Here is a 16095-nt window from a genome sequence, read left to right as displayed (position 1 = left end):
AAAGGATTGACGGTATGGAAGACCGCTATTTTAGCTGACGCCAAGTCTGACAATGACTGATGAGTGAGTGAGGATCGGTGGACAACATGAATCCATCCCACTACGCATAATAATAAATGACCTTGACGGAACACCTGTATGGATAAACAATCAAGCCTGTGACAGTGATAATGTAATACCTCATCTATCCCGCCCAGACCGACAGTATGATATTATGCCAGTCTTTGAGACGAGCCAAGCTTGTCAAATAAGCTCTTGCATGACGATTGAGTCCCATAGAATAACCAACATGACCATTTCTGATGCAGCGGGTGGCTTGCTTTGTATGCGGATGAAACACACAACGTTGTAGCATGGCGAAGTGAATAATGGCCAGACAGTCCCCGCATCTCTTCCGAGTCAATATTCATATGCCGATATGATAAACACTGGCCAGGTAATCCAGAGCACATTCCGAGTCATCTCTCTATGGAAAACCATCACGAGACCGCCATCTCATATCATGTCCATGACCTTGTCCACGAGATGAGCTTGCGACGGGCCGTCAGCCAAGGAAGCTAATTACCTTGAAAGCGGTTGCGCTTGGAGCATTTCGGTTCGGCTTTGAACCCCCACGTACCGCATTTCCATTGATTTGTTAGTAATTGGGGGTTATCATATCGCTATTGGCGGCTATTGCAAAGTATACGAATATTGTCATCGATAGTTAGAAGTGCGGCCTGCTAAGACAAATTGTAATCTAGAAATGACTGTATTAACAATAATGGTTCCCAACAATAAAAAGAACATGGGAACATTATCCAACATCATGAAGGATCATACTGAGCCAAGAACCGGATAGTTGGAGGCGGCGAGTTCTCGACTTCCCCAGGCACAACGTATTCGGGTGATATACTGCCGATCCTTTCATGCAAATCAACGGTTTTGTCGCTCAAGCTGAATCAGGTAATGATTTGATACTCTCGGGAAATTCCCACCATTTCGATCACAAAAATCGCCGGCAGTCCTACCCTAGACGCTCAATAAGATCGCATTGTGACAAGGGAAGCACGTTTTATACAAACATCTTTTCATACCAGATAGAATCGTTTTACAGCCACTTGATGGAATTTACCGTCAAAATGATGTGTCCCTCTTTACATCTGCGTGAACAAATAACTCACGTTGCCGCCCATCTGACTGCCCAAGTAGATCAACCAAGAAACGATGCCACCCACCAGGAACTTGTGTTTTTATACCACAGAGCCAGCAGCGCCGCAAACACACGCTGCAATTTTTTATCACTGCAAACCTGAACTTTGTTGAGTCGGTTCTGTCGAGCCTCTTCGTCATTCCCGCGTTAGAGGCTTGCACAGACCCCGCCGAGACTGCCACAATCCTATCTCAAAATATCAGGGTCAAAGTTTACACACGTGATTGAAGCCACCGTGAGCGGCAAGTAGATGAACCCTAAATCGAAAGCAGAAGTTTTCTACCAGATTTAGAAGTACGCCTAACAAGATGGCTCGTTCAGACAACTCCCTACCTCCATGGAAGATATCTATGCTAGCACAGGCCATAGTAAGTGGCTAGGGTATGATAACAACCAACGCTTCTCATCTGGGACAATAAATCTGAATTATTACAACTAACTGCACGACTGAAGGTGGTAGAAAATACGAGATGCCAACCCTGGCATGATTGGTTGTCCTGGCGTGTGTTGCCGCTGCATCGGCGCTTAACTTTTGTAAGCACCAACAAAATATTCTTTTCCAACGAATTGGAAGCGAACAGCAGTCAAAGATCGTCAAGGCTGCATTCGTTGAACGGCTGATTCTTGGGGATCTAGCTAGATGGAGATAGAGTTGCAGCATAGAAAGGTAGCATGTCAATATTCCAATATAGCAGCAGCATTGAAAAAACATAAATAAATATTCGTTAATAATCGTTAATAGTACTAAGTTTAGGTAAATAGCGTCAAGCTCAAATCAAAGCTATAATATCTAACCCACGTGTTAGTCGCCACTAATTTTAGCATGCCGGAAGTACTTCATCCCAACCCAAGCTACAACAACCCATACCCAGGCCATTACGCCCGTTAGAATGATCAACGCAGGGTAGTATCCCACAATTGGCAGAGTATCATCGTCCTCGAACTCTGGCGGCGCATATGGAGTCTTGCCCACGTCCCAAGCCCACGTCCAGAGGTCAAGGCAAGATCCCATTCCGACAACAAACACAAACCATGTTACGCACAGAACAACCCATCCCCACCACTCCGTATCTGCATAGTCCCAGTCCTCATGCGCCGGTAACGTATTAGACGACAGACCACTAAACGACAACGGGGACTTTGCTCTGTTCGTGAGCCGTCTGCGTTGTGATGATGTCGACTTTACACTATTAAAGTAAGAGTCTGGTCCTGGTGATATCGACAGACTCTGCCTGATCGTCGACGAGCTTCCAGGTATCTGTAGCATATCCTCGTCGTCTGTAGATGTATAAGATGCATTATCTTGATCTGCGAGTGCTGTTGAACGAGCTGTAGTCTGCAACGATGCCCCTTTCGTAGGAAGTAAAGGCACTGTGCCGAGTCCTCCAGGTAAAGGTGAAAATCCATCGGCGTGCGTGCGTCGAGCACTCCCTGGTGCAGCATTTAGATCCAGAGATTCTATCGGCGACGGACTTTGGGTCTGCACAGCTGTGGAATCGAGTCCATATACAGCAGCATGCGAAGTATCAATGACCAGGGGTCGGCTTTCTCTGCGCTCGCGTTGCGCTCCTCGACCAAGCAGGGCAGCTTTCCTAAGAGATCCCCGGCGTCTTCGCGTTCGTTGATATTGTATTACACTCGCAGATGGTCGGGCAGCGGGTCGAGGGGTTGTCGCAGGGGCATCGTCGTCGATCGCATTTTCGGTCTGCTCACGTCGCTTTTCTGGCGATGTTCTCAAAAAGGGGAACTTGGACAAGATGCTCGAATTTGACGAGTTTCGTCGATGGGATGGAGAGGGTGTAGGCGAAGTACCCCGCTTGTCTTGTGAAGCACCCTCCATTACGAGGTTGTAAGTGGGAGCGCCAAGTAAAGTGGTTACTTAGATTCGCTTTTCCGAGTGTCGAAGGGAAGGGCTAAGAAGTCGGGCCAGCATTCGTTCGATGAAAGAGCAAAATTATTCACGGTCACAGCTATGTGCCGCGAACTAGTATTATTGACGCAAAGGGAAGCGCTGCATGGCTTAACCTTGTGAGCTGGGTTGTCCCAAAAGTCGAAGCTGCAAGAATTATTGTTGCCAGATAGAAGACATGAAGCTAATGACGATATCTTTGAGGCGTCAAGTCAGGCACGCCACAAAAAAAGGGCACAGGGACTCATTGACCCGCTAGAACAGACATGGATATTGTGGCTTGGGCGCTTGTGTAGCCCCTGCATCTTCTGGAGTACCCCTGAAAACCCCCCATCGGTCCGTCCGCCTCCACACGGGCAACCTAATGGTTATCGATCGCGACGTCAATCTACGCATTCCATCTTGTCTTCAGTTTCGTCAAGGCTTGCGCTATCGACGAAACCAGTCTGCGCCCAGAACCTTGAACCTCCATGACACGGGTTTCGAGTCTCTAAAACGGGGTTCCTGGAATCAATTGATCGGCTTGTCGATCTAACTGAATAAAGAAGCGCGTTATCCGAAAACAGCAGCACATGTCGGACTATCCAGGTGCTTGTCCTCCTCAGAAACTCCGCCCGCCAAGTCTGGTTTTCCAAGGCGACAACGGCGACGATTTTGACATTACCAACTTCGAAACGTTTCCAGACGGTAGTGCTGATCGAGACAACGACCCTTTCGCTATCAATCGCCAACTCAACCGTCACGCCGTCGCTCAGAATTCGGCTGCTGCGAATCTACTGATACCCTCCACGACGACTACGTCTTCCTCCCTAGCACTCCCGACAATGAACGCCGAAGACGAGACAGCGGACTCTCCTTTGTCCCCTGGGTTCAAGAACCCTTTCAACTTCCAGACGCAGGTCATCTCTGCAGGTCCTGTCAAGTCGGTATGTGGCCTTTCTTTCCATATCTCTAACAATACGCTGATACATCTTTTTGCAGAACATTGGACAACGTCGCGGACACAGATACAAACATAGTAGTATCTCATCTCAACATCAAATTTTCAAAGAGCCACCGCAGAGACCTCCACCGGTCCTTCCCGCTTCTCTCCCTATCCCGACCGTTCGCGAGGCATGGAAAAGCATGACAAAAGACCAGCGTATTCACTGCTACTGGAGCATGTGCCATCTTACCGTGGCTACATACATCTTTTTCCGCTCAGAGGGATCTCTTGCGACTACGGCCCTCTCACATCTTGTCTTCTTCGATGCCGGCAGTGCTGCTGTTTGTGTCATGGTTGATGTCCTTGGCAATTTTGAGGTTTGGCGGCGCAGCAGTATCCGGCACCCCTTTGGTCTCGAGAGAGCCGAGGTCCTTGCTGGATTCGCCATGTCCGTTTTCCTTCTCTTTGGAGGCTTTGACTTGGTGTCACACACACTCAAGCATTTTCTTGAGTCTCTTGGCAACCACGAAGCGCATCATGAACACGGCCATGACAGTCCGGATGGCTCCATTGACCTTGTGTCTGCTGCTGCTATGGTGAGCACCCTAGTATCGGCATATGGTCTCCGGAACCACGCTCGTATCGCCAAACTTCTGCGTGTCTCGTACCTTGCTGCTTTGCCAAGTGTACTGTCGAACCCCTTCCACTTCCTGACACTCTCATTCTCTGCCGTCATCGCTCTTCTACCACTTCTCTCCATCTCGCTCTACACATGGCTCGACCGCCTTATTTGTGCTGTTATCGCATTTGCCATGTTTGCTCTTGGAATGCGATTGGCCGTCGCACAGGGCCTCATGCTACTCATGTCCTATGGTGGCAGTGATGGCAACAACGGTGTTAGTGCTGTCCTTCGAGAGATCGAGACCGAACCAAGTGTCGTTACAATTGATGATGCGCAATTCTGGCAGGTTCACTATGGTCTTTGCATGGCCAACATCAAGTTAAGCGTGGTCAAGGGTTATGATGAGATGTCTATAAGCAAGTTACGGCAGCGTATCTCGGGCCTAATTCAGAACAGACTGGGCGAAGGTTATGGCCATGGCGGAAGTATTAGGTGGGAGGTGACGCTGCAGATGAGTACAGATGGTAGTACATAAGAGGCACATCGTCGTTTTGAAGCAAGGATAGCGAAAGCGTATGTTTACCTTTGAGTTGTTTATACATGCATATAAATATTATGTCATACCGAATACAACAGTTCTGCCTATATTCTCTAACATTTGCTCCCTCTTTTCTGCGACGTAGGTACTAGAGTAAGCCAAAGTTGACCTCCTGTTAGGATACCAAAATACCTAAATAATCTAAGAAGTCTAATCTAAGTAGCATAAGCTAATCTACTAATTTCGTCCCTTATGCTTCCAGTGGTCATGTTAATCTTGTTATAGAGTTTATTTGTGAAATCTTGTTCGATTGTGCAGCCTTATGGCTTTAATGTTGGATCATTACAAGATGGCTTAGGTATACCGTTGTGTTAAGTAACAAGCTTGTCTATAAGAAAGTGGTGATAATCTTGATAATCTAATTCAACAATCAATCCTGTCCAACTCCTACAACTCCCTCCCAGTGAATGTCGTTTCTCATTTTAACAAGGGCCTCGGCATCGACCCTGCTCAGGATAGTCCCTATCAACCTTGGGATAGACCCCCTAACCCCATCGACGTTGCTTGAAGGCCCCTGTCCATCTCAGGATGGATCTCAGGATAGGTAGATCTTAGAATAGGCCCCAGCGGCCTTGCTTGCGGTCTCGCCTTGCGTTAGGGTTTGTCCGTTCGCGTTCGCGACCATCGAGCTGCCGTAGGCTTTCCATCTTCTCAAGGACTAGCTCAAGCAATTCCTTGCGGCGGATAACTTCCAAATGCCGACGAATCTTGGGATCTTCCTTAGCAAATTTCTCGATTTCTTCGTCAGATAGATGGCGACCAAGACGATGGTCTAATTCTCGAGGAAAGCTATAATAAAATTCTGAGAGAAGCTCCACGTTAAGGAACAGGACAGCAGTAGAAGCCATTTTGGTTGCAGCGGCGTCGAGGAAAACCTCGGGGCAGTAGTACTTGTTGTTAGGATCAGCACACTGCTTGGATTTGACTGCAAGTAGCCGCATCTTGATAATGTCGGCTCGGTCACGTAGGAAAACAGCCTCGCGTCCTGTAATTTGTTAGTATCTTTAGACCATTCTTATGATGATGGCTTATGATGAGTGCTGAACTTACCCTTGCTCAAAAGAGCAGCGCTGAAGCCACCGGCACCACTGCGATTATCACCCTCAACGACAACTTCACCCTTGCGGGCCTTGTCGATGTAGTTCATGACGTCTTTGATCTTTCGTCTTCCACCGACACTGTCCTCGAGGCCTTTCAAGGCTTTCTCGCAGTCCTGAAGCTCCTTCTTGAGCACACCACCAACGTGATCACGTCCCTTTGCCCACTCTCGGTCCTCGAGTTCGATCTCGAACTTGTAGGGCTTGATACAGTTCTCCACTTGGTCACTGGTGCTGTAAAACCTCTCGCGGAGAATTGTTTCGGCAGATTCCAAGATAGCCTGACGGGCGAAGGGGTGGCTGGCGAAGCTGGAGTTGCTAATAAGGGAGTCGATATGGGCCTGGATAGAAGAGGCAACCGCAGTGGTGGCCAAACGCCCAACACCGAGCTTTGTGAGCGCGGATGCAGAAGCATCCAACTGTCGTTGCCAGTAAAGAGAGTCGGCAGGGGCTTTGGGGAGATCTGCCAGGTTGTCCAGGTCGGGGTTGATTGGCGAAAGATCTTCGATGGGCTTGTTCCAATACCTAGCTGCGAGCAAGTCAAGGACCTTCTGGTCTAATTCTAGCTTCAGAAGCTCTTGCATTTGGGGGCGGCCAAACTCCTCGGCAAATTGCTTGAAAGAATGCTTGAAGGCATCCAAGCTCTCTGCAAGATAAGATTCGGCCGAAAGGGGGCGGTCGTTGTATTGAACCTTGAACTCATATGTGGCCTCCTCAAGCTCTTGTCGAATAGCATCGCTGGTGCTTTGCAGGCTTCCAGACATTGTTTTTTCCAGAACATGCATGAGTTTCTTGCGGAGCGTCTTGGTTCCAACGCTAACTTCAGCACCAGGACCGAACTCCCGGGGATGAGCATCGAAAAAGGTCTTCTCTTGTTTGCTAATTTGGGCAAGTCGGTTGGTGTTGCCCATCTTGAAAAGTCCTTGATTTTGAGGGGCCTTGGAAATCACACCCACATAGCCGAGTCTCAAGGGATATTGTTGGTCATTCAGGATGTTTGCTCCACGGACAGGATCAACCAAGTCCATCTTGGTAACCACACCGATTGTGCGCTCACCCCTGGGATCAACCCTGCGAGATGCACGGAGAGCAGTTGAGTTTGCCAAATCCACATCGGCAGCAGAGATGGCAAGGATGACATTGGGTGGCTGAATATACTTATCACAAAGCTCGGAGATTTTCTGCTTCAGTTCCAGGGGCTGATTTTGTCCTACAACCTGAATGTATCCGGGAAGATCGATAAGTGACAGGTCGGGCACGTTCGGGGAATAGACTGTTAGATGAATCGGATCGTCAGAGACGCACTGGCTGTCGGGAACGGCAAGGTTGAGTTCGGTCAGAGTTCGTTGAATTGACGAGAAGTCGGTGATGTGTCTCAGTCCAAGGTCAGGAAACTCGCCATACTCTTCCTTGGCAGATGGTGTGTTGACGAGAGTTAGCTCAATTGGCCTCCTTGTAACCATGTTGGAACCCTTTGGAAGGAATTCATGACCAACGATAGCCTCTAAGACGGAGCTCTTTCCAGAAGACTGGGATCCTATAACTACGATGGAGGGAAGGGTCAAGGTGCTTGACTGTCCAACCTTTTGGAGAATGGATCGAATCTCGATCATCTTCTTAGTAAGAAGCATCATCTGGTCGTCCTTGGCCACCTGTTCGACATTCCGAGGATCCTCATCGTCCGACTGGTCGTAGCCATAAGCAGCAGCTGTAGCACCCACAGCAGCTGCGGCACCAACCTTGCTCTGCTTCGGCTCACCACCGCCTGGACCGCCTGAACCACCGGTGCCAATATCTTCTTGAAGTTTTAGGATTTGTTTGACCCAATCGGGCAGTTCGGCTTTCTCTTTGGTGGATTCCCATCCTCGATTTACTTGATCAGCTATATCTTTGGCACCGCCAAATATGCTCGAAGCGGCGCTCGAAACGGTATCCGTTGTTGTGTTGAATAGGTTCACCGCGAATGTGCCAGCCTCTGTAGAAATTAGCAATATGTTTGATATACATCTGGCATTGAAGCTGTGACATACGAGCTGCTTGGTATTGCACCCAGGCAAAAGCACCGATGGCCACACCGCCAAACATTGCTGGAACCCTCAGAAACTTGACCATGAGCTTGGGCAAGAATCTCGCAAAAGAGGCATTCCTTGTAGTGACGGCATTGTGGAAAGCATTGTTTCCGCCTTGCCACATTCGTTTTCGTGTCGCTCGAATCGCAGCATCGGCTTGGAGGAGGCCACCCGTAGATTGACGATGTAGATGTAGGTTTCTGACGGGAAGGACCGTAGCCCGGCGTGGGAGAGGCCGCAACCCAGCAGTGAGTAGTCTACTCATGATTTCCGTCTGTGATGTATCAAGGTCCCGATGATAAGGGCCAACGGCTCCAGGTTGATGGTAACTAAGGCCGATTCGAGGTTGTGTCGAGCCGCTTCTTAACTGATTAAATTGGACTTGGACACAAGGCGGGGCATATTCTGCTAAGCCTAATTCGGTCACACTCTGCTACGTACCAATGCACATCTCAGTTGTTTAACATATCTTTAGCCATAATTTAGATCACGTTTTAGTTATTCTCCCCTGGCTTTACCTAAAAGTCTACTAAGATGCACTAAACCGATACCTACGAGACCGGAGACAACAGCAAATTATAACTACCTACCTACCACTGAGGTGCCCAGGAAGGAATCCGTTCGTGGACAGATTGCTTAACAACACAAGGCTAAAGGCTTCTGCCCGAGATGTCCAAAACCCACAGATCGCAAGTCTGATTGGACAAGAGGCTCTTTCCAATCAACCTAATCGTAAGATCCCATTCCCTCAACCTTGCTTCACGATCCCCCACAAAGGTGTCTTTCAGCTATTAAAGTGAAGGTATTCTTGATGAAAATGAGAACGGTATCTTTCAGTTTCACGCACAGAGGACATCTTTGCTAGCAAATAGCGCATCTTCACCTGTAGCTAAAAGCATGACTATAATGAGTGATTGATATGATCTGTGCAGTTCAGGTGGAGTATTGAAGAGGTCGATACAAAGAGAGTTAAACCGTTGACAGCAAGATATGTGTGACTTGTAAAACTAGGTATACCTGAATCTCTAGTCTTTTTGTCCAATCGCGTCTCTGCCTAGTGGGTAACGGAAAAGTTGGCCTCTGAGTTCTATGATGCAAAAATAAATAACCTAAGAAGTCTGGCCTAAATGGTATAAGCTGATCTACCAATTTTGTCTCTTATGGTCCCAGCGGTTGAGTGTCTGATATCCTGAGTTCTGCGTGGTGGTGACTTTGATGTGTTGGCTTTTTTGATCCACCTGTCGCCATTTATCGAATTACAACATCCCTGATGCAGGTTAAGAGTTAGTGACCCACTAGCCTTTAGCGTCCGAGCTTATCGCCACGTGACTGGCTTATCTGTCGCAAAATTTCTAGAGGGGCGCATATCGAGGAAGTTCTCAAGTATCAATTTTCCCGTCTCAACATCAAATCTTTGCGCCCACGTCAACACAATGGCGGTCACCAAAGAGGTAAGACAGCAGGTAACCGCGTTGATCTAAAGAGCTAACAATTCCTACAGAAAGCGAAAGGACGTCTCGATAAATGGTACCGATTGGCGAAAGAGAAGGGTTATCGTGCTCGAGCTGCCTTCAAGCTTATCCAGCTCAACAAGAAGTATGGTTTCTTGGAGAAGAGCAGGGTCCTCATAGATCTCTGTGCTGCACCTGGTTCATGGCTTCAAGTAGCCGCCGAGGTGATGCCTCAAGGTAGCTTGATTGTGGGTTGTGATTTGAGTCCTATCAAGCCAATTCCTCGAGTCACATCCTTCCAGTCCGACATTACATCTGAAGACTGCCGAGCAACTCTAAAACGTCTACTTCTTTCACATAAGGCCTGTACCGTCATACACGATGGAGCCCCTAATGTTGGTACTGCTTGGACTCAAGACGCTTTTGACCAGAATGCGTAAGTGTAACTCTTTTCTTGCTGCCATTGCTTTTGCTAACCGTTACAACTAGGCTTGTTCTTCAGTCGTTGAAGCTCGCGACCGAATTTATGAAACCGGACGGTACATTCGTAACCAAAGTCTTCAGGTCCAAAGACTACAACTCCCTCCTATGGGTTTTCAAGCAGCTCTTCAACAAGGTGGAAGCAACTAAACCATCTTCTTCTCGTAACGTCAGTTCAGAAATTTTCGTCGTGTGCCGCGGATACAAGGCGCCAAAGAAGATGGATCCTCGATTCTTGGATCCTACATATGTCTTTGCCGAACTCGCTGGCCCAACACCCAACAACGAGGCCAAGGTCTACAACCCCGAAGTCAAGAAGCGCAAGCGAGATGGTTATGACGAAGAGAACTTCCTTCAGTTTAAGGAAATGCCCGCCAGCGAGTTTATCCAAACCACCGATCCCATTGCTGTTCTGGGCTCCTACAATAAACTGTCTTTTCAGCAACCACGCAACGGAGATGTGGCATTGGCTGCGCTTGACAAACTCCCTGAAACAACAGAAGAAATTCGAAACAGCTGCTCTGACCTTCGTGTATTGGGAAGAAAAGATTTCAAATTGCTTTTGAAATGGAGACTGAAAGTTCGAGAGATCTTTGGCTTTGAAACAAAGAAGGCCCTCAACACTGCAGAAACTGAGGAAGTCGCCGAAGTTGAGTCAATGGACGAGGAGCTCAAGATTCAACAGGAGCTTGAAGACATGAAGGACAAGGAGAACTCCAAAAGGAGGCGAGAAAAGCGAAGAGAGAACGAACGCAAACAACGCGAGATTGTGCGCATGCAACTCAACATGACCGCCCCTATGGATATCGGAATGGAAGAAGCCGGTCCCATTGGAGAGGGTGCGATGTTCTCGCTTAAGAAAGTTGACAAGACAGACGCTATGCGGAGATTGAATCGCGGCAAGATGATTGTTCCTTCTCAGGCGCCCCAGAAGCAATTGGATAGTGGTCTTGGTTCTTCTGGAGAAACAGATGATGAGAGCGACCCTGAAGAGGATCGTTTGGAGCGAGAGCTCGATTCCATGTACGACCATTACAAGGAGCGCAAATCTGAGATCGACGCCAAATACCGAGCAAAGAAGGCTCGTAAAGAGCACGGCGACGACGAATGGGAAGGCCTGTCTGGCGAAGAAGCTGACGAAAAGAACGACTCTTCTGATCTTGAAGAGGATGATTCTTCTGATGACGACGATGAAGATGCGGCCCCATCACAAGGACTGATTCGTGATCTCGATTCATCAAAGGGAGCTAATGGATTGTCCAAGCGGGCGACGAATTTCTTCAACCAGGATGTCTTCCAAGGCATTACAGGCATTGTACCTGAGGAGGAGGAGGAGTCTGCCGAAGATAGCGCGGATGAGGAGATCAACCGAGATGCAGCAGCTGTTGTCGCTCAGCAATCCAAGGCTCGTAAGGTTGAAACGCCTGCTGCCAAGCCCGTCGAGATCAATGATACTACGGTTGACTCTGACTCCGACATGGAAGGCAATGAGAATGGCTTCGAGGTCGTGAAACGAACCGAAGAGGATGATTGGGATAAGGACCAACGAAGAGCTGATGGCAGACTCGACATCGACATCATCACCGCAGAGGCCATGACTCTTGCGCATCAACTCGCTACAGGACAGAAAACAACTCATGATGCTATCGATGATGGATTCAACAAGTACGCTTTCCGTGACCGTGACGGACTTCCAGACTGGTTCGTCGAGGATGAAACCAAGCACGACAGACTTCAGAAGCCCATCACCAAGGCTGCCGCACAAGCGATCAAGGAGAAGATGCGAGCCTTTAATGCTCGCCCCATCAAGAAGGTGCGCGAGGCGAAGGCTCGCAAGAAGTTTAAGGCCGCGCAGCAGCTGGAGAAGCTCAAGAAGAAGTCCGATATGCTCAACAACGACGAGAACATGACAGAGAAGGAAAAGGCAGAAAGCATTGGGCGACTTATGGCCAGGGCACAGAAGAAGAAGCCAGTAAAGCAAGCAGCCAAACTTGTCGTGGCTCGTGGTCTCAACCGTGGTATCAAGGGACGTCCCAAGGGTGTCAAGGGCCGCTACAGAATTGTCGATCCTCGTATGAAGAAGGAGTTGCGAGCACAGAAGAGGATCTCCAAGAAGAAGAAATAATTGCTTGGTTCGGGCTAGGGCATGGAAATAGACGTTGCATCTTGATTTTATTCGTTGTTTGGAGTTGGTCTAGTCTGCATATTGTTTCTCAGGCTTACATCGCGAACAAATGTCGATGTGGGATATAGGGGGCCTGTGAAGTCCAAGTCGTACCTGTTGGAGGATTCATATCAGCATGACACGGAAAAGTAAAAGAGATTCATGAGTTATTATTACCAGTAATTGACAGCTAGGACGAACCCTTCGTCCTCTTCGGCGCATGATTGCAGAACTTTGTGATACCTTGAAAACGTGAACATGTTGAACATTAACAGGGAGGAGCGAAACTGAACTTACCACATGGCTGGAAGATATAGCATGTCTCCGGGGTTTAGTGTTACTCTTAGAGGTCGAGCAAGATGGGAGAACTTGGTTGCGTTCTGCTCAGGCCTATCCGGGTCCCAGATCGCAAAGGGGACAGACTCAGCATCGGAGTCCATTTCAAGCTGCATGCCATTTTCTCCTCGCTTATATGTCGCGGGCTTGAGAGGCTGCTCATTGACACAAGGATGGCAGAGTGAAGGTAATAGAACAAAATGTTTCCTTCCCAAGACCTGTACGTAGATGTTTTCGTAGTTGTCCTTATGCATAGCTGTCACTGACTTGGAGTTGCCAATCCATAGGTTGACCGCATCGGGGTCCTTGGCGAGCGCTATTCTCGCAAAAGGAACATCTTTCTGCACATCTGAGAACAGACTTATGTATTCTTCTCGAAGGTTATCATTCTCTGTAACATTTTTAGTAAGTTATTGTCGTGGTGAGTGCGGTCGAACTTACGAGTTTGTGCATACCGGACTTCAGCATCAGCAGGGAAATCAGGGTCTGTCTCTTGTCGAGCGACATATTCGAGCAATTCTTCGAAAGGCTGATCCTCGTAGTGAGGCTTGGCAAAAACTAGAGACTCCTCGCCAGGAGGAACGGTAGGCATGTCAGCATTACTATTGTGAGTTAGTGACGACAGTTTCATTATATTTCGATGTTTCATCGAATAGTAAAACATACCCATGTGGCGTGACAGCAACGTTCACATATTGACCCTTCAAGGCAGAGAGGAGATAGGCAGAATTCCATTCCTGACATGCTTTCCATGAAGAAGCTCCACCTCTTACAACGAAAGGCGTGTTGCGGGCGACATATCGCATGAACTCGAGCGGGCTTGGCTCATCCTGAAACTCGTCGATGGCGTTGCTGTTGAGCTCGTTGAAGGTGGAGATGAGATTCTCAATCGCCTTGTCTGCAGAGAAGGTCCCGCCTTCAGATGTGTTCTCTGGTTTTGTACCAGACATCTCGTATTGAACAGTAAAGTGTGTTGACCAGTTAATGGTGTCGGCGTATTTTGAGTAAAGGTGGGATTGGGTGAGTTGGTGGTGGAGTGAGATGATAGTGAGTGGACAGAAAATTGCCCATACAAATCCCAAAGCTCATGGCCTAAACCCATCGAAACAGAATACCGTACTGCGGTAGGAGTTTCAATGTCTCCTTTCAAATAATGTGTTAGAAATAACATGATATGTAGTAGTAAGAGGCAAGGCTATATCTTGGAAAGTCTCATCTTTTTTTTTTCTTAAAGACACAATAGATATGTTCATGCAGTCTCATGCTAACACCCAGCTCTAGAAATATGCCAGAATTAGCAAATACTACTCTGCCCTTCAACTTAAAGTACATGCCATAAGCTACGGCTAAAGTTGAAATTTTAGCTGTTCCGCTAGATCCTGTGAAGTTAAACACGGACTAGATAAAATCACTGTAAAACAATGAGCAAGAGCTGATGCTGCTGACGCAGACGCAGACGCAGACCGCATGTTATCCAAGTGTGGTAGTGCTGAGTTACTATGTAAGACACAATGACTACTGAGGCTGAATAATTAGGCGCCATGTCTTGCGCTCGGAACTAATCACGACTTGTAACTTTCAACCCTTGCCGACCATGGCTGGAAGAGCTGAAACATCTGGAATGGAAGCCACATGGTAACGGCATGGCCCAGTGAAGATTTGAAGGCATGACTCTCGGTGCTTATGGGCTCATGACATGCGATGTAGGAACCGCATTGAGGCGTTCATGATCAAGACTTGCTTTTGCGAGCTTTGCAGCTTAGACGGGTAGCAAGGACATGGGTTTGAAGTGGTTTCCAGAATAGGACGAAAGGGTGGCATCGGGTGTAGCTCCTTGCTTCGAGGGGTCACAAAGGCAGCTCGCAGAGGTTGTGGATGTTGAGTTTGAGTGACCAATGCCGAGTTCTCTTATATCTTGTGTTGCAAAGCTGGTTAATGCCCAACAAATTGATATTGTGCAACCACCGACTATCACAGGCCAAAGCGAGAGGAAGTGAGATGGGACGGACGTTCAGTGGAGCTGCAGCTAATTCTTTCAGGGGGGACACGGGGGACACGGAAGACGCTGGAAACCTGGTTCAGTGCCAGGTTCCTGGGCTGTGTTTTCTTTTTGATCGTATTCCATCATTCCAGTGACAAGAGAAACGGCTGGTCTCTTTTGCCCACTACCGATGCATATGCAGCAACTACCTTGGTAGCGAGTGTTATTTTCGGGTAATTTGTTGTATTCAGGGTTATCCTGGACGTTGATGGGTGAATCAAAGTTTACTCCTCCCTAAAACAGTGAGAGGCGTTGGTAACCTTCCTTGACCTGGTTCTCGTTCGTACACGGGCCTCTCCCGCTAATGGAAATGGTAGAGACAGGCCTTCTGGTGGTTTTGTTGATCTCCCTTCGAGTTTCCATTCCCGGAATACTTGTTCCAACCTATCCCCAAACTTGACGGGACATTCATTGCCAAGTCTCCCAATTGAGTATCTGGCCCTCGTTGCTTTTACTTTTTGTCGTTGCCAGAGGCATTCTTTCTTTGGTACCTACCGAAGTATCGTTGATTCCTCAAACCCCACATTCAATCAGCCCAAAGTCTGACCTTTGGCTTTTTAACTTTGACTTTAACCTGAATTTGGACTTGGACTCGGACCTGGACTTGGTCTCAAGATCCAGGGCAGCTGCTTGGTAAACTAGCATCGCGCCTTGTTGTCATAGCTTCGATCTAGGTAGGTACGGTTTGGTTTAGGTGGTTTTACCTGGACCTGGTTTTACATCCATTCTTTCTTTCCCACTTCCCGTAGCGTCGCTTCTTTTTTCCATGTTCCTTCATCAACCCCAGCGTTCATCTCATTTCATACATCTACTATCTTAATTCCCCTTTTCATTATACAAAGCACGAACCAATATTTAAACGACATACCATCGGTCCCGATCTCGATCCAGGTCCCGGTCCTTGCTTGACCTTAATTAACCTTGTCCTCCCAGCTTCAAGCGCCCAACTTAGTCAAAGTCTCGTGACCTGATCTGCGCTGCATCTGGCCAGGTCTGATCTGTCTGATCGCATCTGATCGAATCTGACGACAAAAATATGCTTGTGGAATTGCTAACACGAGCCTCAACGCGCCCTGATCGCTGCTAAGATCCTGGCTTTTACTTCACCCTCGCTTTCTCTGCTGAGCATCGCCTGTTCCTCTCGGGCGGCGCTGCCCGCCTTGGTCGAACCACAGCCGGCAATATCCATACTTTGAAAAGCATTATATTCC

The 16095-nt window shown here is 48.1% G+C and overlaps 5 protein-coding genes across 5 annotated transcripts; 2 read left to right on the top strand and 3 right to left on the bottom strand.

Moving 5' to 3' along the window:
- Window positions 1–1994: 1994 nt before the first annotated feature.
- Window positions 1995–3032, bottom strand: FGSG_07455 (uncharacterized protein; the record flags this gene model as incomplete). Its single annotated transcript, XM_011328925.1, has 1 exon — window positions 1995–3032. One exon carries the CDS (start codon window positions 3030–3032, stop codon window positions 1995–1997), a length of 1038 nt encoding a protein of 345 aa, XP_011327227.1.
- Window positions 3033–3519: 487 nt separating this feature from the next.
- FGSG_07454 (uncharacterized protein) lies at window positions 3520–5292 on the top strand. Its single transcript, XM_011328924.1, has 2 exons — window positions 3520–4027; window positions 4083–5292. Exons 1-2 carry the CDS (start codon window positions 3674–3676, stop codon window positions 5181–5183), a joined length of 1455 nt encoding a protein of 484 aa, XP_011327226.1. The 5' UTR covers window positions 3520–3673; the 3' UTR covers window positions 5184–5292.
- FGSG_07453 (msp1) lies at window positions 5275–9758 on the bottom strand. The gene is made up of 3 exons (XM_011328923.1): window positions 8374–9758; window positions 6297–8318; window positions 5275–6231 (listed from the first exon to the last, which is right to left on the bottom strand). Exons 1-3 carry the CDS (start codon window positions 8675–8677, stop codon window positions 5798–5800), a joined length of 2760 nt encoding a protein of 919 aa, XP_011327225.1. The 5' UTR covers window positions 8678–9758; the 3' UTR covers window positions 5275–5797.
- Window positions 9759–9845: 87 nt separating this feature from the next.
- FGSG_07452 (AdoMet-dependent rRNA methyltransferase spb-1) lies at window positions 9846–12696 on the top strand (the record flags this gene model as incomplete). The annotated part of the gene is made up of 3 exons (XM_011328922.1): window positions 9846–9863; window positions 9914–10299; window positions 10353–12696. 3 exons carry the CDS (start codon window positions 9846–9848, stop codon window positions 12466–12468), a joined length of 2520 nt encoding a protein of 839 aa, XP_011327224.1. The 3' UTR covers window positions 12469–12696.
- Window positions 12681–13793, bottom strand: FGSG_07451 (uncharacterized protein; the record flags this gene model as incomplete). Its single annotated transcript, XM_011328921.1, has 4 exons — window positions 12681–12750; window positions 12805–13234; window positions 13285–13445; window positions 13510–13793. 4 exons carry the CDS (start codon window positions 13791–13793, stop codon window positions 12681–12683), a joined length of 945 nt encoding a protein of 314 aa, XP_011327223.1.
- Between the last annotated feature and the right edge of the window lie 2302 nt (window positions 13794–16095).

This window comes from Fusarium graminearum, chromosome 4 (assembly GCF_000240135.3).
Source record: "Fusarium graminearum PH-1 chromosome 4, whole genome shotgun sequence".
NCBI classification, from domain to species: Eukaryota; Fungi; Ascomycota; class Sordariomycetes; order Hypocreales; family Nectriaceae; genus Fusarium; species Fusarium graminearum.
This window is presented reverse-complemented; position numbering and strand designations above follow the sequence as displayed.